At 41.0% G+C, this 23,282-nt stretch overlaps 1 protein-coding gene across 14 annotated transcripts in view; it reads left to right on the forward strand.

Annotated features, from left to right (window-relative positions):
- The window catches only part of ptprdb (protein tyrosine phosphatase receptor type Db), a 138,214-nt gene that overhangs the window by 72,551 nt on the left and 42,381 nt on the right, over window positions 1-23,282 (forward strand). For all 14 annotated transcript variants that reach the window (XM_029446150.1, XM_029437531.1, XM_029445326.1 and 11 more), the window contains 4 exons: window positions 3,164-3,313; window positions 14,755-14,900; window positions 17,036-17,177; window positions 22,551-22,739. In XM_029446150.1, the coding sequence (XP_029302010.1) occupies window positions 3,229-3,313; window positions 14,755-14,900; window positions 17,036-17,177; window positions 22,551-22,739 (562 nt within the window). In that variant the 5' untranslated portion in view covers window positions 3,164-3,228. The remainder of the gene's footprint in view (window positions 1-3,163; window positions 3,314-14,754; window positions 14,901-17,035; window positions 17,178-22,550; window positions 22,740-23,282) is intronic.

A 23,282-nucleotide genomic window follows, 5' to 3' on the forward strand; every position in this document is an offset into this window, starting at 1 on the left:
TCTTAATAATATGTTTTGTCTCGCTCCGTGGCAACTCATAATGCAATAACTGCCAGTTAATGTAATAACTGACCCTCTAAATGGTTCGGAAAATAAATAAAAGCTGTTAACCCAATAAACAGCCAGTTAATCAAATAACAATTTATAATAAATATAGATTATTTTGTTGCCAGTTGATAATGTAACCGGTGGTTTTAAACCCGTTTTCGATATATATATATGTATCCAAAGGCTTGTAACACACTATAACGTAGTTGTAAGCAGATACATTATTGATGTGGTTGTTAACAACTTAAACGCCTCCTGTGACGCAGTAATAACTGGATACTGCTATATAAACAGATAATGAATGGCAATATAATATAACACAGTTGTAATAATATAAAATATGTCTTCATAGTGGAAGTTATAACTGTACATTAATAAACACTTATCCTTATAACAACATTATTATGTGTTATAAACATTGTACTACTGTACATGTTTATACTGCTTTTAGATGATAAATGGGGGATAACCATTATATTATCGGTTTCAAATAAACATATTTTAATCTTACGTTCCAACTTTTCTGTCTCTCTCATGTCCTACTCTTCCTCTGTTCTCTCCTCTTTCTCCTCATCTTACTCCACATGCATCCTTCTGTCTGTCATGTGAAAAAACATAAGCCAGTCCGTGACTGTTTGAGTCAGTCTTTGTTCTGTCAGAAGCTATCCCAGAGATAAGTGTGACTGATCACTGCAAGCCCGGCCAGACAGACGGTGTATAATTGAGTGATAGGGACTAATGTAAGTGAATGGCTTTGAGCCGACTGTGATCCACAGCAGTGGCAGAAACTCAGGCTCTGAGGGAGCCTTTCTGTTAGGCCCTCAGTAATACCAGCAACAACAGCCACCCAGATTACAATCTGGTGACTACCTGGCTGTGTGTGTGTGTTTGTGTTTGTGTCAGGTTATCTTCTGTTGGTCTTCTTTCCAACCCGCGTCTCTTTTCTTCTCCGTTGCATAGCTCTGTTTACCACTCTACTTCATTTCTCCTCCCTCCACACACCTTTTTCTCATCTCGCTCTCTCTCCCCGTTATCTTAGCTCTTTAATTAACGTGACATGCTGGGAAGTGAGATACTAAATAATGCAGGCTTTTCCAGTGACATTGAATCAGCCATAGTGATTAGTGGCCACACACAAACACACACACACACACACACACACACACACACACCGAGATAGATGCCCTTTTTTAAACAGTGATCTACCTTTTAGTATGGGTATTAGTTTTGCGGCACAAATGCGGCTTAATTAACGGTTGAGAACAGAGCGTATTACCAATATGCATTAGTTTCAAATGCATAGCTTTTTAAGGTTTCCTAAAGTGAGCTCACAAATGTAAATATGTTGATTAAAAACACCACTTAAATAAATAAATAAAATATGGTAATGGCCCCTTGAAAACTCAAATGTGAATAGGTTTAATATCTAAAACTAAATAAAAGTAAAAGTAACTCAAAAGTAATTTCCCTGAGATGTGGGTAGATGCAGAAGGTACTTATACTGTATGGTTGAGTTCCCATATCTACTGTAGTTGTGTAAATCACAGTGCACAGGACTTAATTTGTGCATGGACAGATCTAGGTTATCCCAAAGCAATTGTTTCAGACCAAACGAAGTGGAAAATCCAGTGTGGGTTTAGTTGTTTGCTGCCTTGGCTGCAGGGATGCTAAGAGCTCTGGGTCCTAGCGTTCTTCTACCCCTACCCCCCTTGTCTTTTTTTAATCAGATGGCTTGTTCAGGAGTGGAGGGGATTAAGACTGCTGCGGCTGATGACTTTGTCCAGTTTTGGAAAGCCCACAAACACATGCACGACTGCATGACACAGGAACACACAGCTGCAAGCATGCATACACACGCTTATAAACTGTAGAAGCAATTCAGCACCGGCACAGGCAATCAGCGGTAATATACACATACATGCACATGCAGAGGCCTCAACATATGCCTGAGCTAGCCCATATGCATGCACATTCGGTGCAGGTGTGCACATTCATGCAACAATGCATGTTGTTACACATCGAGGCATTGTCTCCCTCTTTTGCCCCGGCTCACTTTCGTCGCCTCTCACTCAGCACTGTCAGTTTCTGGACAGCAGCAGTGATCTGCCATGTCTCATTGTGACATGTGATTTGATCTGTGAGATTTCAGACACAGACTGACGCCTGTCTCTTCTAATGCCAGACACTCACACCAGGCACTGCAGATGGCAGAGAGACAGCTGGACAGACAGTGGGACAAAGAGAGAGTCAAAGGGAAGATACTAGAGGGAGAGAAATACTTGAAAAAAATAGTGAAAGACATAATGAATGAGAAGGAAACAAAAGAGGAGTCAAAGAGAAAGGAAACTTGGATTTAAGGTATAAATATTTATAATATTTACACCAAAATGACTAGAGGGAGAGACAGAGAGAGTCTAAGAAAGCAAGAGAGGTAAGGATGAAAGAATAGAGACTGTATGTTGACCCAACACTGTGCGCAACATAGCCAGCAGATCTGTCTCCTCCCACTTTAATCTCCTCATCATCCATCATCAATCCCTCGCTCCATCTCTTCCACCCCTCCATGTTAAAGCCATTCATTCCTTTTCATCAATATGAAATCATCCCGATTTGACGTACTTTTGGAGGAAATCCTGTATTGACGTATGCTTTGTAGATTGTGTAACGGGCAAAAACTAAAGCAGGAATAAAATGAGGCTGTCGCTTGCTTACTTGGGAGATAAAAAATCTACTTCAGAAGCCGACTGATGTTTTAACACGAAATGTTTGCCATAAGTTGAAATTCATCAGCTAATTTGTGAACTCTCTCTCTAACGCACACACACAGACACACACACACACACACACCAAAATACACCTCCGGCAATGAGTGTATGGTCCTAATGAAGCGAGAAGAGGAGAGGCAGCTGCATAACTGGAGTGTAAAGCCTAGAGGGAACTCACACACTTCAAGTGTGTTTGTTGGTGTGTGTGTGTGTGTGTGTGTGTGTGTGTGTGTGTGTGTGTGTGTGTGTGTGCGCGCAGACTATATAACATCTGAAACACTTTTAAATTAGACTTTGGAACGAGTCTAATGACTGCATTTTCTTTTAACCTCCCTTCTTTCTCTCCCTAGGTTGTGAGGGCCTGTTTCTATCATCCTGTTGTACAGTGAGGCAGTGAGCTCACGGTGGATACAGCATGCATGTGTCGACATATCCCATGATGCACTCTGCCAGTCCAGGCCTGCTCCTCCTAAGCTTCCTCTTCCTCGCTGATGCCGACTGTGAGTCCTTTCACACTCAGACCCATATACTTACATTCTTTCACACGCCTACTCACAGATATAGATACGCATAAAGAGAAACAATTCCATTTATATATGCAGTACATATCTTTTAAATGCACGTGTACACGAGCACATTCAGGGTTGCAATGACCTAATTTTCTCTTACAAACCACTCAACTCCCGATGTCACATCCCTATTGCATGCGCGTGAGTGTGTGTATATGTTTATCTGTGTGTGTGTGCGTGTGTGTGTGTGTGTGTGTGTGTGTGTGTGTGTGTGTGTGTGTGTGTGTGTGTGTGAGAGTGTGTGTTGGGTAGTAGGTTTGATATAAGGCCAGCTGTTTTTGTCCATCCCAGTATTACTTGGCATGGATAGACCGAACACATATGGCAAATCAGATAATTTTCCTCTGCTTTTGTGTGTGTGTGTGTGTGTGTGAGTGTGTGTGTGTGTGTGTGTGTGTGTGTGTGTGTGTGTGTGTGTGCGTGTGTGTGATCCCTGATTGATCCCTGATTGTCACTATTCCAATGTATTTATCAGGAACATACACATTAGTATTCTGGTTATGAGTCGTATGCTGGTTTTAATTACGGCTGCAGCTGATTATTATTTTCATTACTGATTAATCTGTCGATTGTTTTCTCTATTAATTGTTGGGTCTATAAAATATCAGGAAACAGTGAAACATGTTCACCATTTCCCAGAGCCTATTAGGTGACGTCTTATCCAACCAACAGTCCAAAACCCAAAGATATTTGCTATCATAGAAGGCTATGAAAACTGGAACTTGGAGGCTGAAGATTAGAATTTCTGCCATTTGAAAATAACAAATATAAATAAATAACTTAAATAAGTAATAGATTATTATTCTCTGTCGACTAATTATTTTAGGTCAGTTTAATCATATTTGGTATATTACATGCAGCAAGAATATTTTAGCTCTTCATCTCCCTGTGTATGTATTTGAATTTGACTGTATTACACTACAACAAGCACATAAATCCAAAACAATTACAAATACTCAGAACACAACCACCTCCCTTTATATTTGATTCTTACATGATCCAGTTTTCTGATCATCTATGACTTCCTTCCTTTGAGTCTGGCTTTACGGACACGTCTTCCATCCCCTCTTATCTCCCATCATAATGGAAGACAACACCAAACAAGCAATAATCGGTTTATCATCAATTAAATTAGTGCCAGCCTTTCTTCAGCATGTAGACCATCACTACACTGGTAATTGTATGTATTTTCTATTTCTACGACATTAAGTTGTTTACATGCGAAGGTTTATTTTGAAATTACCACATTCAGCTTTGCTAAAAACCCTATAAATGAGAGCTTATCGGCGTTCCTGAAACCAGCATATGACTTTTACATAAGCAAACTGATGAATAAAATATTCTAAAAACCTGAACAATTCCTGGGATGCGAGTGTGTGTGCGTGTATCAACATACTTAGTATGAGAGTCTACCTGTGTAAGAGAAGGTCTTGGCCAGGCATGGCCTCGCTGCCAATTTGTCAAGTTGACAAATGCGGCTTTGAATCTCACAGCAGCGGTGATGAAACGGCCTGATTTGGGGTAAGACTAAGGATAAAAGATATGAAGACAGAAGGGGAGTGTGGGAGGACTAAAAGATGTAGCAGATTGAAAGAGAATAATGGAAGAGAAAGAGGAGCTCATTCAAGCTTCAAGCATTCAACCATGCTGTTAAACATCTGGGAGTTATCCCGTCAGAGGCCTCAGTAACAGTGGTGTCTGGTAGAATTTTGAATTGAATATTTCTTTTGAAAAGTGTGTGTTCCATTAGTGTAAATGATGTTATGGTAAATATTGTAAAAAAAAATATATATATATATATACATATATACATATATAGATACATTTGCAGCATGTTTGGTACAGTTTGTTGGAAGGACAATTCAACGTGGATCCAAGCTTGTGGTTGTACCGTGCTGAACATATATCATCACACACACGCACACGCACACACACACACACACACACACACGCACACACACACACGCACACACACAAGCACATGAGTATAGGCAGCCATTCTAGTCCTGCAATGTTTTAAAACTGCACCGTCACAAGACCCAAGTAATAGCGCACACATCCACAAACCACTCTTGTTTTCCTTTCAGCCTCCTGCCCTCTTGTCCCCTGTGTAAGTTCCAGGGTCGGCCAGTAAAGGCCCAGTCATCCATCAAAACGATGATGCTCCCAGACTTCCACTGTAGCGGTTAGGGGAGCAGAGGGTGGAAAAGATTCATCCTTGGTTTCCTCTGTCTATATTTTTCTTTATCCCGTGCCCTCGTCTCATTCGCTGTGACTTTCTCCATTGCTCTTTTCTTGTTCGCTTGCTGCCTCTTCTCTGCACATCCATATAATCGGGTGAGAAAGGAGGGACAGAGGGCTTGAGGGGGGGAAAGGGAGGAAAGGCTGTTCCTTTCTCTTTTTATCTCATTCTGTATGACATACAATGCCTCTTTTAATATCAACAGTGGGGACTCCGAGATTTAAATGTTGAGAATTCAAACAGAGGCTGTCGGGACACTGACATCTTTGTTGCACGTCGCGTGTCTACATGTTTTGAAATGTTAAATGTACTCACAAAATTGCTTTCGGATGTGCTTATCTTCACTCAAACTTAGTGCCAGATAAATGGAATACATTTCAAGCATAATAGGATTTTACAAAATAGAGGCCGCCTTTTAGTTTCCTCCTCTATGTCTGGATAGAGGCATTATTTTTTATTTAACTTAAACAACATTAACAGCCATGCTTGCTACACAAGTTACACCCATACAGTATACACATTAGTGGACTAAGGGTAATAAGATGCAATCAGATGGAACAGTATCCCATGGTCATAGTTGGAAACCTTGCATGACACTGCACCATATGTGCATTCTGCACACAAGCGTTGGTGTAACAATACAAGCGCACTGAGCTTTGCGTGTGTAAATGCACCTATTTTTTCAAATTCCTCTTTTATTCCCTGCTTTTCTCTCTGCCTCTCTCTCTCTCTCGCCACCATTTTCGTTTCTCAGTGTGGTTGTGTGCGCGTGCACGCATATGACATCTATCTGGTGGATTAAGAGTAATTCCCTGATCCCGTCACAAACTGGGCCACCGCTCCATGTACGCAGTGAGATACCCCGTACGAGAAACTGCATCTCTCCGCGTGTCATTCAGGGTGACGGGAAACAATGTAACAACAGGGTTCTTTCGGCTGACCCTCGTTTGCCCCAAAACCAACAAGCTGTCGTCCTTCCCCTTGTAGCTCGGATGTAACAATAACAATTCCATCAGATATACAACTGCTCGTGTGTTTGTGCGCGCATGTCTGTGTGACAGAACACAACAAAACAGCTCCTTTTTCAGGGGCTACAGTAAGGGAAGCAACCCCGTGCTTTAGTAAGCAGACTGTACATTTTGAAAGCATGAGTGGTTTAGGATTCTGCCTATGGAGGCTCTTGGTAATGTGAAACTCTTTAGCCTCGGTTTGCATCACATCATTTATGTGTTGTTTGTGCATTTCCAATCTCTTTTTTTTCCACAAAGGTTTAGGAAAGAAAAGAAAAACTGACACATCATTAAAAGACAGTTTTTCTCAGTTATTGTCAATGACATTTCCACACATGACATATTAGGCCTGAGTACAACATTTAAAACACAGAACTTGCACATGCTATGACTGATTGATGTGTTAGGATTCGACCATATTGCCAGAACTCGCATAGCCTTGAGGTTGACTGGAATCTGAAAGGTGGTTGGGTCAATCTCCTACAATGACAGCACTGCTACTTTTGCTTACTTTCGGAGCCCTTGAGCGAGGCATTGATCACCTAGAGCTTAGACAGGAGCCTTCTTCGGTTACCTGTGAGTATGTCATTCAACTTTCCCTTACGTTATAAGTTCAAAGGTCTAAGTTGCTATAAAAAGCAACATGTTCTTCCACAACACGTGACAGGTTCGTTTTTTGTGAATTCAAATGAGCCTAGTTTAAAACAAATTATAATAATTCAATTCCAAAAAACCCAAAACATTATTATTTAGTTTTAACTTAAGTTGTAGTATATTTAGGTTTGAAATGTACAATGTAACACGCCCTGCAGTTGCACACAAAGCTACACATGTTTGATGCATTTGAATATACTTTGAAAAGATACCATACTTTCTCAGGATACAGTAAAGGGTGTAGTATGCTGTACTCATTGTAAAGCCCTTTGAGGCACATTTTGAGTGGTATTGGGCTCTGTAAATAAATCTGCTCAAGGCTTTACCTTTGCTCCAATGGATGCAGTTGGTTACTCTTTGGTAAGAACACAAGAAGGCGCAGAAATTGTTATACAGTACACGTGTGCCAATGATTTGTGAGTTGAGGCATATCAGTAAGGATTTATGTTTAGTGCCACACAAGTTTGTAGTTGTCTGTTATATGTGTATATGCAAGCATGTGTAGGGCTTAGAGTTGACAAGAGATTAGATTGTGATAAGAATCTGATAAGTAAAAGGTTTCTGATAAGTTGAGGGTGAGAAACACAGTCAAGCAGTTATTTTCTTAGACAGTTTGTGTTTCTTTTCTGGGATTGATTGACGTAATGAAAGTGCAAAGAAAAGGCAGGATCCCGGTTGAAATTGTTGCCCATAACCACAGTTAAAAATGCCAACGTCTGCTCTCGGCAGTTTAGACCACGATGGTGGCACTGGGTCATTCCTCCTGTGGACTTGGAAGTGATGATGAAATGACCAAAAGACCTCCAGTGTAACACTGATCAACATACTGGTCAAGTCTTAAGAGATCATTTCTCACTGTTTCTACATGCAATGATTGATTACAGAAATGTTGCATACAGGAGTAGATAGTTATATTACAGAGAAATCTGGTGAAATCCCTCTACTCAATATGCTAATATTAGTGCAGAAGATTCATGTAAATGAGCAGATTGATACCGTTCTTATATCTGTCCATTCAAAATGTAGCTGTAGCCAGCAGAAGCTTAGCCTAGCTTAGCATAAAGACTGTCCATATTTCATGTCTCAACAAGTTATATCTTGATTGTTTAAAGTCACTGACTGTACAAAACTCAAAGTTTAAAAACGTTGTGTAAATATTAAACAAATTAGATCTGAGTTTTAGAGATGCAGGAGGAGGCCCATAGACAATATTTGTATCTTGATGGTGTACAGCTTTTATTTGAAAAAGAGGGGGGAGATGATTCACTTTTCCTGATGGTAGAGTCAGGCCGGGAAATGTCATCAAATTTCATACTGAAAAATAAAATTAATTTAGTTTTCTCTGCTGTTAAACTAATAAACGGTTCATTTTTACCCTCAAGACATTGGGAGGGTTAACATGGCTAGACAGTAGAAAATAAGAGAAAATAAATCTTCTGTGACATTGCAGAAAAGTCTACAGTGATGTTGAGTAAGTAATACAAGAAATGAGCAAAACTCTAATCGCGCTAAAATTGTCCTTTAATTTCCTAATTTTTATAATTAACGTGCCACTTATCAACCAAACTAATTCCATTCATTATCTAAATAATTCATGGTATATTTTCTGGAATAATTTATTGCATTGTATTAAAATTCAGCTCTGGTGGTGATGTGCCAGCTCATGCTCATCCGGAATATGACATTAAACCTTAAAAATAAAAAGGCTAATTTAAATGCTTGACGTCCTCTTTCCATCATGTCCAGTGCAAATATCTCTCCGTAGAAGGTGACAGAAATGGGTCACATCGAAAACATTTTCAGAAGTCATATATACAAAATTAAAATGTCAATCAAAGTTATGTTATCATAACAACTACCAGCTTTAGGAGCAGCCTACTGTTTTCTGAGTACGGGGCACAGAATATACCTTCAAATCAGTTATCTGACACACCGTTGTGGCAAAGTGACCCTTTGAACTCATTCAATAACTTCTGTATTCCATTAAATCCATGAGTGAGGTGTAGCCTATAAGGCAGAGAGAAGGAAAGTCCATAATGATGAGAAGTGTGCTGCGTAGCCGGCCCACAGCGATGAAGCTATTAGCAGCTAGCATAGCTGTGCGCCCATCCGTGAGTAATAGGATCTGACCAGCGTTAGCTTAGCATTAGCTTAGCAGATGCACCCGTCTGTGAAGAGGCCTGGATAGCATCAGCTTAGCTCTGACTTAGCAGAGCAGCGGTCTGTGAGTAATACCCTGTGACCAGCACTGAGAAAAACCCTCTGTTCATGTTTATGGGAAGCCAGCCCTGACCCAGAAAAAGTTGTGCACCCAGTGGGTTGCTCATGTGTTTCTAATGATCTGTGTATAAAAGAAGACCCTCTTCATTAATCCTCCCCTTGTGTTTCTAACAAATTAACCCTGATTAACACGGCACTAGCCAGACCCCAGGGTAGCTATAGTGGGTAAGTGGCATACTAATTGGACATGCATCCCTATCGGCAGTAAAAGTGCACTTTATTCTTTTGCTATTGCGTCATTTTAAAAGTAATGCTTTGTGACGTCAGCTGTTAGTTGTCCAAACAACTGACGATCTATATGCATACAGAGAAGTGACAAAGCACAAGTCATAAGCGCGTCATTTCATATGAGAAGAAAACCGTCTTTTAAATAGATAATCTAATACTTCAGATTTGGTTGAGACACTTAAACTTTATGAAACTTGAATAACATATTATCATTAATGTGAAGTTTTATACAAAGTTACAGCACTATAATTGTTTAGAAGTACATTTTTTTATATGAAATGTCCCATTTTAACAAATGTTTTCCAATTAACACTTATATGTGCTGCAGAAGGATGATAGCTGTCTCTCTGTGTTTATTGGCCCCAGCAATCCAATTTCATTTCCAGGACGAAAGCGAGCAGCTGATAATTTGCTCTTAATGTGTCGGTTTGATGTTAATGTGTTTTAAGTTATGGTTCTGGCCAGCTGCCCACCCACACTCGAGGCTGACTATCATGGCCCTGGCTCAGGCCCTGATATTGGCCTCGTTCCTCAACGTGTCTGACGAGCCTGACTCAGTTCTCAGTTCTAACATCAGCAAACCGCACACCACCACATACAACACTATGCAGCTTGATCTTTCCCTGGCAAGGGCTGTAAATTACTCATTACGTGCCTAACTATTGACATGAACACACACACATACACAGGAAAATGAGGCGCAGGCACAGATGCTTGGCAAGTTGTATCAACATCCAGAGCAGCCTTTTCAGATGTGATCAAAACTTACAACATGCAGACACAGATACTCACAAAAGCTATTCATGCACATGAAATCATGTCCACGCAGCCTCAGAAACACCCAGAATCATCTCTGAGTGTGTCCGAAGGGGATGTGCCTGATATATATCTGATCAGGAAGTTCAATAACCATGTATCCCTTCTTCCAATAAAGGGATGATCCACTATTCAATGCAGAAATATCCAAGCATTCAGCTCAAACACACATGTAGGATTAGCTAACATCTGCTCCTTTTAGCTAAAGCTCACTCGTTCTATATTCTTATCTGTGATTTTATACTGCATTGGTAATCCAGCATCTCAAAGCTTCTCTTTCCCAATTTGTTACTTTAATAGCTGCAGAATCAGAAAGAGTGGGTCCTTTTCGTGCTGCTGAGTCCATTGCTTTTTGTTGATTTGCTTTGTTGGGATAGGCCTGTCTGCTTTATGCTTTTTCGCATCAGATCAGCTAAGTGATTGAGGCCACACAAGATGAGGCCTGAAGGCACATAAATTGCATTGTTTTGCAGAGTTATAGAACCTGTGAGAGTTTAGATCGTGTAGCACGGTGCATCCCAGAATAAATTATACTAAGTCCTTTTTTATGATATAAAAACAAATTAAACATTTGCTCATGTTTTCTAAATCTAAATTTAAATCCCGAGGATAAAACACACATTTCGTGTGCGAGTTAGTATGGGAGCCGCTTATTTATAATTTATTTAAACTATGCTGCTATAACCTGAGACGTGCATCTTTTGTTTCTCTGTTTTTCTTCCCAAATATGAACTTTTCATTCTTAAATGTATACATATCTCCAATCTTAATACACTATATTCGTAAATCGTACTCCCTTTAGGTGTGTGCTAGCATCTGTTCTTACAAACTCGATCTCTCTGGCTTTGTCCCTCTAGGTTAAGACAGCATCTGCCAGCTACAGTGTGTCCCGGTAGCATCCTACAAAGTGTCATTAGCTTCATTTAGTCTTGCTATTTGTCTTTTCTGCTACTCCAGTGAACCTCCATAGCCCCATTACAGTTTGCAGAAATAGTGTTGCATTTGTCACGGTTCGCTAAATAAAATAAAAAAACATGGGTTGGAGTAGAAGCATAGCAGTCCAGTTTTTACCTATATTTGCGATTTATGTATGAAGAAGTCAATACCATTTATGCAATCAAATATTTATTCTAGGCCACCATTCTATTCTATTTCTGTGTGAAGATGATCTTACACCCTGGAATCAAAGTTTATAACACTTCTTCAGCCGTGACTCGAAAGTGGTCCGAAGAGGTTATCTTACTTTGTAATCCCGACCATATGTTGTGTAGATCAGATCCCACTGTATGGGGACATTTATGTAAGCCACTCTCCATCCACTCCACACACACACACACACACACACACACACACACACACACACACACACACACAAAACCAAGAGGGAAAAGATTGGCACTGTCTAATTCCATCTTAATCTCTCTCCACGGACTCACTCAGTAGAGTTTCCCCTCACTTCCATCTTGGGTCAATTTAAGTGGGAAACTTTGGAAGGCTGTGGGAGCGCCTGGCGACATGCACGAGCGCCTAAGCATGTGACTGCTGCAAAGTGCCTCTTAGAACGAGTTCTTGTGTGAATTTTCCAAGTCAATCCTTTTTTTTTTCCAATCGTATGTCCTTGAAATAAATAAACAAACAGGCATCCCTTCCCTCCCCTAAAAGTACTCCAACTATAGAAGTGCCCTTTGGAGCTTGAGCTCTCCCTTCCTTGGCCTAAATGTCAACGCTTAATCCTACCAAGCAGCACGGCCAAAAAGACCCTGATGATCTTGGCAAAAGACAAAACCGTTTGGGACATAAATAGAGATCAGATGAGGGGTACGAGTACAAAGAAAGGAGGCAAACAGGGAGGATGAATTGTGGAGAAAAAGTGGTGGAGCGAGGGAAGGGAGACAAGGGGGAAGAGAGGAAGGATGCGAGCACATAAAGAGAGGGGAGGAGAGAAAATAAGAAAGAAGAGGAATTGCGAGAGCGAGTTGGGAAAAGTGTAGAGCATACGGTTGCACCCCCCACCCTTCCTCATTAAGTCAGTCAATGTGACAGGAAGACTTATGTAACACCCCAGAGATGGAGGGAGGAGATGGAGAAAGAGTAGCAAGGAGGAGGATGAAAGAGGGAGCCAGGAGAGCAGCTGTGAAGGGGGTGAAAGAAGTGAGTCAGTGGCAAAGAATTAAGAGCGGGTAGAAATATAAAGGGGCAAAATATTAGAAAGAGAGAACATAAGACAATTAAACAGGAAATATATGAAGAGAAGGATCGTGCTAGAGAGATGAAGAGAAGGGGGGAAAGATAAAAAAGCAATTGAAAGATCTACCGTGCCTTTTAGTATGGCTCTGCTGGCTTTACACTTTTCATTTGTTTTGTGGGGGGAGAGATTAGCAAGAGGATTAAGAGAGCGATTCTCCCGCTCCTCATTCTTTCTGTTTCCCTCTCTCTCTCTCTTTTTCCTATCACTCTTTCTTTCTCTCAGATGGGCACACACACATTTGCTCACTCGCTCAAGTATCACGCACACACGTACAGTGTTCTGGCATGCATTTAGAAAATTGTGTGCATATAGTAAATATATTAGGGCTTCATTCTTAGATGATTCTAAGACAACTATTTTTCTGATAAATTGATAAGTCTGATAAGTTTAGATGCAAAATGTCAGAAAAAAGTGAAAAGTTAGCATCATAATTTCCCAAAGTCCATTGTGACATCTACATATTGCTTGTTGTGCTCAACCCACTGCCTAAAAATATTCAATTAATATATCAGTAATTTGTCAGTTGATCGACTAATCATTGAATCAAATAATCTTTTTGTCGCTAATACATATATGAACTCACACAAGCTCACTCAGATATGTGCATAGTTCGTGTATATATACTTAAACTGGCAGAAAGTAAGCGCACACAAAATCGCGCACATTCACACTTTCTCACACACACTGTTCAATTCAGTCATTGAGGTAGATTTGGCCGTGAGCCAGTGAGGTGTAGAGGTGATTGGGCAGCTTGGGGCTCTCCGACCATTCTCTACTACGATTGTACTCTAACGATTCGTTCTCTCTAACTCTCGCTGTCTTTATCTCACCCTCTCTGTCTCTCTCTCAAACTCTCTCTCCCCTATCCACCTACTTCTCATCTTCCTCTCTCACTCCACTTCTGTCGTTCATGAACTCTCTTCCTTACCCATTCTGCTCTCCATCTGTCTCTCTCGCTCGTTTCCTTTATCTCCCTCGCTCTTCTGTTCAGTTCTCCCCACTCTTTCAACGCACACGCTCTCTCTCTCTCTTTTTCTCTTCTTCTCTCAAAAGCTTAGCCTTTCTCTCTCTCTCTCCCTCCCTCCTTTTAAACAGCAAAAAGCAATTTCTCTCCCTTTGTCAGGGCGGTTGGCGGTAAGCCCTTAAGTAGGGATTTTCTGGTTTGGCTGGAATGCCATTAGGCAAGCTGACGGTGACGTGCCGTGACTGACGTGCCGAATCTTTTTGATGTCGTGATGTCACAATCCAGTGGAGGCTGTGGTTATGATATTGTTGGCGTCCCCAGAATGAGGGGCTTTAGTGGTCATGTCAGGAGTAAGTCTTCATAAATCCTTTATGGCACAGAAATATTAAGCTTCTTTGGTGGTACAGGGATACAAGGAAAAACATGGTGGAACGTGTACACACATGTACTGAAAAGAAGATGCGCACACAGACACAAAGCCACCAACATGAACAACTACTGTACGCTGAGAGACAGATATGCGTCGGTGCATGCGTACTCTAATAATTCACACTGTTACACACATACAACCGGTGTTCAACAATTTTATGGTTTGTTTGAATTTGGATTTTTGAAAACATGTCGGCATCATTTTCTTCTTCTTCTCTTTTCACCTAAAATGCACACACACACACACACACACACACACACACACACACACACACACACACACACACACAGAGGTCTCATGCTACAGATATGTGAATGAAAGTAGTATATTAAGTGGAAATCTGGTGCTAAGTGCAGGTAGAAAAGCACAATAATCCATTACAGAATAGTTGAATGCGTATTAGTATAGTAGGAATGGTAGTCATATTAGGAGCATTGACACAAATGGCAACATTGGGAGTTGGAACTTCACTTAACTTTTGTATACATCTTTCCACACAGCACCCCCAAGGTTTACGCGAACCCCAGACGATCAAACAGGAGTTCAGGGGGGAGTGTCCTCCTTTGTGTGCCAGGCCGAAGGGGATCCACAGCCCAAGATTGTCTGGAACAAGAAAGGCAAAAAAGTCAGCAACCAGAGATTTGAGGTATGATGCTGAGATACTAGTGAAGGAAGTGTAACTTTGTAACGGGTAGGTAACTGAATATGAAGGTGGTGCCAGTAAATGTTAGCTTAGCCTAGCTTAAAGGGGGAAACAGCTAGGCAGCATATTAAACCCAAACCCAACTCATGTTCACACTTTTTTTTCTACTAATTAAACAAACAAGATGTAATGTGTTAGTTGGTGAACTTTAGAAGTGCTGGTAGGCAGATATATTTTTAACCTTTGGACAGAGCCATGCTAGCTGTTTATGCTCGTCTTTTTGCCAAGCTAAGACTATCCTGGCTGTAGCTTTATATCTAACGGACGGATATAAGAGTGGAGTCAATCTTCTCCCTGCAAGAAAAGTGAATAAGCCTGTTTCCCAAAATGTCAAACTATTCTTGTAATTTCTCCAGCACAAATGCCAAACATTAGTTCCAGCTTTCCAATTGTGAGGATTTGTCTTATGTGACAGTAAACTTTGGGTTTATAATTAATCAAGAAAATAAATTGTCAGAATGAAGGAAAATAATTCTTAGTTGAAGTTTTAAACAGCTTGCTTACATTTGGGTTAGCCAGTTTGAGAGCCCTGGTGTTGTGCATGCTGCCTCACATGAATTGTCTAAATGGAACAGAGCCATTAATGTTGTAATTAGTAATTAGTTACAGCTGTGCTTTTCCTTTGATGACAAATCTGAGTGCCTGCTGTGAGAAAGGTGTACTGTTGGCACTGTATTTATTGCAATGAAAGTTGATATGTAAGTCAATAATGAGTTGTCTTATTATGGGAAAACAGGAACACCATATATTACCAATGTGTATAAAGCCAAAACTGTTTACTGCTTAAGATTTGATCCGTTTACCTGCTTTTCTTCATTTGTACTCCAAAGGTTATACAGCTGTGTGAAATGCTATCTGCTCCAACACTTTCATATGTCAGATGATGCCTTGGGCTACAGTATATGAGATTCTTATATGATCAGCCTTATTAGTTTCCCGAAGGCTCTAACCTTTGATTTATTTCCCCACCTCCCAAGTCACTCTTAGATGGAGATGTTGAACCAGCCTCTCTCCTCCCCACTCAGTGTCACCCTGAGCTCAGGGTGCTTTTCCACTTTAATAAGTCGAGTTCCCTCCCAGGTTTGAGTTCATCTTGGTGTCTTCCTGTTTATGATTAAATCACTGGAGGAGATATTTTATTTTTTAATCCAACCTTTATAAGCGCAGACTACTGGCTTTATATTTCTCTTTTCTGTCCTGCTGGTCAGGAGTTGTTGAGGGATTTCTTTTTATTGGATTTCAGTCAGCAGAATCCGGTAGATGCAAGTATTAAATTTATGCAAGAGCATTTATAATTGTACAATCCCACATTTCTGAAAAAATTGTTACATATTATAAATAAGAAAAGGACATGAGAGATAATCAAGGACACATTTATTCCTGATTATCCTTGATTATTATGTCAATTATTTCAATTCTTTCATCAGTGGACTGCTTTTCTGGTGCTACCTGAAATACATTTAAATGCTCTGTCCCCTCTGCTTCCTCAGCAAATTATAAACTAGGAAATTGTTTTTTCCTGGGCTCTGAAAATAACTGGTATCACATAGCTGCAAACAATATTGAAGATAAAATGAAAACCAAACAAGTCAAGTTACAATTCTTCAAACCTGCCACTACTGCATCTGTAGTGTAATGCAATATTTTAAAGCTTGATGAATTTAGAGGAGATTTGACTTCCTTACCTTACCACCTTATGAATGCAAGTTCAACATTTATTGTCTTTTAGCTCTGTTTTTGGTCTCCACCAACTCCTGGTGGAAATATGTGGCTCTATAGCTGCTAAATGCTACACTATGTTTACCAGCCTGTTGCTAGTAGCTTGTCTGTTGCCTGGTGCTGGGAAGGTAGTGTCCAGTGGGTTTTTAGACCTTTTCATCCAACACAATGAAGTTGCAGGCGGTAAAATCCTGTGCTTGAAAATGTTATAAAGCTCCATAGAGCTGAGGGAGACTGCAGAATCAGGTGATAAACCTCTGTAGGTTCATCACTAGGCATTTCACTTTACACATTTTGATCCATTGTTAAAATGTTCAAATTGATTAAATCCGCTTTAACGTCTTTTTTCTGACCAACAGGTAATAGAGTTCGACGATGGGTCCGGCTCGGTCCTGAGGATCCAGCCACTGAGGACCCCAAGAGACGAGGCTATATACGAATGTCACGCCTCCAACTCTGCAGGAGAAATCACTGCCTCCACCCGACTAAGTGTGCTCAGAGGTCAGTGTGAATACCCATGCGAACTGTGTTTTCGTTCACCTGTCAAGTTAATTTTTTTAATTACTATGAAAAAAATAACATCATAATACCTGTATATAAATCATTGTCACATTAATGATAGTCTTTATACAATACTTTGCTTATTCCACCAATCTGTTTCTGTATCACCTGACTGTGACACACACTTTATTTTTTCCTGTAATTGAGTATTTGCATCCAGAAGGAATACTGTATTTAACTAGTGTGATTTAATATCGACTGACCTCATACATTATGTTGGTTTAGAAGGTCTTTAGATTCATATAATAACTGTAGGGGGGATGTTAAGGTACACAAACGTTAAGTCTGTCGATGTTCTTCTAACTTAAATGTAGAAGAAGTGGAGGCTTTTTGTGTGCTTCCTCAGATGTAGATATATATATATATACAAGTGTAATCCGGGGTCCACTGCGGTAGATGGTTTTTGTTAGTGTTAGCAAGAGTCCATTAATGCTGATAGTGATGTTAGTGTTAGTGGAGTCCATTAGGAGAAAATTATGTACCGGTAGTTTGAAGCTCAAGAGTGTCTTAGTGAGTGGAGCAGCTCAAGTGTGGATAATCACATCGCCAGCCTTTACAGTACATGCTCGTGGGGAAAGGACGTGCAGCCTATTGTTCTACCATCTCGTCTCTCTCTCTCTCTCTCGCTCTTTCCCTCTTGTCTCTCTGAGGGGTAATAACATAGTCTACAGTTCTTCCTCTCCACTCTCTTCTCTCTCTGTCTCGTCTGTCTCTGTTTTTGTCTCTCCAAGTTCATTCCCTCTTACGCTATCTTTCGCTCTCCCCTGTTTTCTGTCTTTTTATAGACTTTGTTCGTTTTCTCTCTCTCTCCTCTCTCTCTCTCTCTCTCTCTCTACCTCTCTCTCTCTCTCTCTACCTCTCTCTTCTCTCTCTCTCTCTCTCTCTCTCTCTCTCTCTCTCTCTCTCTCTCTCCATATGCTCTTAGGTCCACTACACAGCAGCCTCTAAATTATTCACATCAGACCACTCTTTGCATCTTCTGTGCTGTTCCGCTCCATCCATCCAGAATTTTTCCTGTCTCACATGGTTGTCTTTGTACTTGTACTGTGTGTATGTGTGTGTAAGTGTGTGCATCTGTACATGCTCTTGCTTATGAGTCCCTGCATCTATTTTAGATTTTTTTTTCCTGCCTCCCTTGATGGAAGCTATCTGCTCGTGTCTAATCTTTATCTTTATCAGGAACGTAACCACTCATTCACGCACACATAGGCAAACAAATGCTTACACACACAAAAGTATCCTCAATCTAAGGCAGTCTTAATGTAGTGATTATCCACTTTCTACTCCTCTGAGGAGTCATTGTGTTGTGAATGGATAAGAGGCCACCTGAGAGCAGCTAATAGCCCCTGATACACTGTCAGTCCAAATGTCAGTTGCAAAGTGCACATACCTACACACACACAGATTCCCGCAACACACACAGAGTCTTGTCAGTCACGTCTCCTTGTCTCCCCTGGCTCTGTAAAGACACAGCTCCACTAACTGACTGATTGACTGACTGACTGACTGATTGACTGACTGACTGACTGACTGTCAGACTGTCAGACTGTCAGACAGGAGGGATCCGGTGTTAAGGTCAGCCGGCTTAATTACTGAGGATAAGAAGCAGGCTAATTGAAATCTTGGCTTCCAGTAAACGGCTGTGATTGACAATGGCTGAAATAATAATGAACTTGAGAGCAATTATATGCTTTAGGATCCAGTGTACAGTCCGATACTGTATAATTCATGGTTCGGTAAAAGTTGAGCGTGTGTCTGTTTGAATTAATGAATGAGTCTAGGACAAAGTAATTCAGTCCGAAAATTGTAAAGATGAAGTTGTAAAGTTCGTACTAATCGACAATGAAGTCTGAAGGGGCAAAAAAAAGATGATCAGACAGGTTGTTAACAAGCCAGCAGTTGAGCCGGAGTATGTAGACCACTTTAATTAAAGACGAAACGTAAAGTGAGTGCAGCAGAAATGTTGGTGATATAAATGAAAGTGGGTCTGTAAACTGTACCCACCTTTCATCATATTGTATATCTTATTATAATAAAGTGATAGACACAGTTATAAAATTGCAATCCTGTGTTTAAGTGTACCTCACATTTTGATCTACCATCATATACTCACACTGTAGTTTTGACAAAAGTTTCTGCACTCTACAAATACAACTTAACAAGCAGAAACAAAACTAGAGACCGTCTTGCGATGGGATCACACCAGCTGCGATGCTCAATCAGGCCAGGGGCGTAAAGTTGGGGGGGGATCAATGGCCCCTTCCCACTTCCTACCCCTCCACTTCTGGCGCCCTAGCTCGGACCACACAATTAGCTGTTACAAAATCTGTCCACAGACACACAGAAATATAATTCCCTGACTTGTGTTGTAGTTCCCGCTACAGTAGATGCCTCCAGGGCAACATTTTGCCATGATGACACACACACACACTGACTCACAAGGTGAAAACAATACCATCCACACGCTGTCGCGGAGGGTAACAAACTGTGTCCTCACAAACCCGACCACACTGGAATCAACACTCAACAACAAAAATGTGACATCTAAGGATCACAAAGTATTGCAGTCTACAGCTGTTGTGTTGGATTGCAATATATTCTAAGTGTTAATGTTATTCTATCCATCACTTATTCTGTTTATCCCCTGAGTCACTCATGAATGACGGTTTGCTGCAGGTGCAGATATTACACAAGAGCTTCTAATACAGTTCCCATGATTGTAAGACCAGACCTGACCTGCAGTCTTCCAGATTTACAGATGACAGACCCAGCGAGCAATGTGTGTGAATCACATTTTGGGTCTAATATAATGAGGACAGTGTTCGCACTGCAGTTCCCATGATTGGGAGACCGGGCTTTTCTATGAGCTGTGAAATTATCTGGATCTCTCACAGTGGAAACACTGAAGTGGGAGCCCATCCAAGGGAAACAGTGGGATGTGTGGAAGGCTCCGTCAACAAGGGAGTGTAGAGTTACGCATCTGCTCTGACCTCAGGGGGTACTTAACTGTTGAGCAGCACGCACACACACACTGGAGCAGCTTCGTCCCATACACACTTTGGTGTTGCTTACACCTGTCCCCATGATGGATGGTGGAGAGCTGGTTATGTGCATGCGTTAACGTGTGTGTGTGTGTGTGTGTGTGTGTGTGTGTGTGTGTGTGTGTGTGTGTATGTGTGTGTGTGTGTGTGTGTGTGTGCATCAGCCCATTCAATCAGCCCTCAAACATGTTTACTTTAACGACTTCACACCTTGTGAGCTTTAAATGAAAAAAGCTTGTGTTTTTTTGTCCGCACGTGAATGTGTATTTTCGTCTGTGCATTTTGGTTGACTACGTTTGCAGGTTCTTTCTTGGTTGTAGAAGAGGGGCAGAGAGAGATGCATGATCTCGGGGAGTAGCATTCTAACTGTGCGTCCTCAATGTTCGGTGCAGTGTCCCACCCCAGGTAGATGAAATAGAATGCATTATTCCTGCCTACGAGGGGCTGGCTTTGAAGTAAGGGTTTGCATAATGAAAGCGGAGAGAATCAGGATTGTTATGCTGTATGGGTCCCTTGTGCTCTCTCTCCCTTTCTGTCTGTTTTTCCCGTTCTCTGTCGCTTGTTCTCTATCTATTTTCCTTTCTGTCACTCTTTCTTTGTCTCACTGTATTGCATTCTTTGTCTCTTTTTTTGCACTTTTTCCCTCTTTCATCGTCCACAGACACACGAGTACACGCGAACACCTTCTGATCTTGTTCTCTTGGTTTATTGTGTCTATGTTTCCGTTTGTCGGGCGTTCTGATTGATTGAAACCGAAGCTGTTAAAAGGCCACACACGCACTCACAAAGCTACTGTCTCACGACCCGTCGGCCATGGTTCGATGGGCTAGTACCAGAATTAGCATCTCTTTGGCGAGGTTCAGCGCTAGGATTTCCCGTTAATGAGGCTCTGTGTGGTTGAGAGGGATAAAGTCACAAGGGATTCTTGGTAAAAAGAAAAATAGACTCCCTACTAGATCAAATGCAAACACATGCAGGAACGCACGCTCCTAGCTCATCTGTCTTTTTTCACCATGTCTATCTTTATCCACTTTATTATGTCTGACTTATGCATCTGACATTTTACCTCACAGTTTCAAAGTGCAGCCTTGAAAAAAAGTTACAAATTTGTTTTTAAAAATGGATTTGCTCTGAACACGTTTGATTCCACAGTATATTCTCAGTTTAACTGAGTTCAGGCGTCTTTGATCCCCCACCTCCTCGTGGCATTGTCCCCTCCTCTTCCCTAAATCTCCTACTTCAGTTTAATAAAGTTGGCCAACTGCCTTTGATTTCCTTTATCACAGTGGAACGGCTCTTCATGTCTGATCTAATTGCTCGGATGTCTATGAATTCATATTTGATTTGCCATCTCAAAAGGGTGCGAGTCCCAGTGGATGCGTATTTATTTGACTCATGCAAAGGGGTGAGCTTCCGGAGAAGGTTTGTGTGCAAAAGACTGAGCAGGACAAAAAGTGTAGCTCAACTTGCTACAGACTCCCAGCAGAATAGAGATTATTTGATTTTCATTTGATTCTTATTTGAAAAGTATTTGCGTAAAAGCTTATGTAAGATAGTTTGTTAGATGAAATGAAATGTTACTTATTATATTTGACCTTACTATATATTCTTCAGAAGTCTTGTCTCCGGGCTCATGGCCAATTCGAAAAACATATTTTGACTCTAAATTGAATCAAAATTTGGCTCATGCATTTGACCTGCCTGCTTCCCTTTTCACACTGGACTAGTGACTCAACGTGCTTCAGGGCTGAAGGCAGCTGTGTGTCTTTAAGTATGAAGCATCATGTTTTGTCTTGTTTTGAACATCTATCTGCTTTAGGTCTGTGTCAAACGCATGACTTGAATTAAAGGAATTGTTCGACAATTTGGGAAATATGTTTATTTGCTTTCTTGCTTGAAAGTTAAGTGGGAAGACTGGTACCGCTTCCATAAGTATGTTCGATATGAAGCTATAGCCAGCAGCAGGTAAACAGCTAGCCTGTCTCCATCTGAAAGTAGCAATATTCACCTACCAAATCTTTGCTAGGTGAATATTGAGGTGCAGTCGAAACAGGTGAGTTTTCAGTCTGCGACGGAAGGTGTGAAGACTGTCTGCTGTCCTGACATCAATGTCTATGTCTATGTCTTGTATGATATATATATATATATATGTTAAGAACAAAAACCATCCTCTTTGAAATCCATTCAAATGTACACATTTGAAACATGACGGATAATGTGGATGTATTAAAATGTTCCAGCTCTGTTTAACTTCTTCATTGGATCTTTCTAGAGGACCAACTGCCCTCGGGGTTCCCCACCATAGACATGGGTCCCCAGCTGAAAGTGGTGGAGCGTTCTCGAACCGCCACTATGCTTTGTGCTGCTAGCGGTAACCCTGACCCAGAAATTACCTGGTTCAAGGATTTCCTGCCGGTCAACACGTCCAATAACAACGGACGAATCAAGCAGCTCCGCTCAGGTAACCAATTATTGTATCCCTGCATTCTTTCTCCTTCCCCTCAATCCCAAGCTTTTATTTCCACCTTAAGGTTTTTTCCCTCCCACTTTGCTTTTATACCCCTCTTTTAAAATTCCCTCTTTATTCATTTTCCCCCTAACCCATTTTTTATTTTTGTTCCTACAAAGTCTCTTATTCTTGCCCTCGTTCGACCCCTTTTCTTATTGCTGTTCCGCACTCCTCCTGCCGTGGTTACTGGCTGTGTTTCTCTGCTGCTGTGGTATGAGTTGACTGTGTGTGGTTTCCAACTTTTTATAAACTCTTCAAAGCCTTAAACAGTGAACTCCCAACTTTTCTCCGCTTTTCTCCAAACTCTCTGAGGTCTTCCCGTGCAAATCACCATCACGAAGGGTTTAATTTTTCACTTAGTACAAAGGTTATGAAATATTTGTAACAACACGCACCAGTGCGCAACATGTCTCTAGTCATAAAACATTTTCTGCACTGACAGAATTTGTAAGGTAAACCCAGATGGTGGTGGCATGCACTGAAGGAATGTCCTCT

The sequence above is a fragment of the Cottoperca gobio genome, chromosome 1, assembly GCF_900634415.1.
Source record: "Cottoperca gobio chromosome 1, fCotGob3.1, whole genome shotgun sequence".
NCBI classification, from domain to species: domain Eukaryota; kingdom Metazoa; phylum Chordata; class Actinopteri; order Perciformes; family Bovichtidae; genus Cottoperca; species Cottoperca gobio.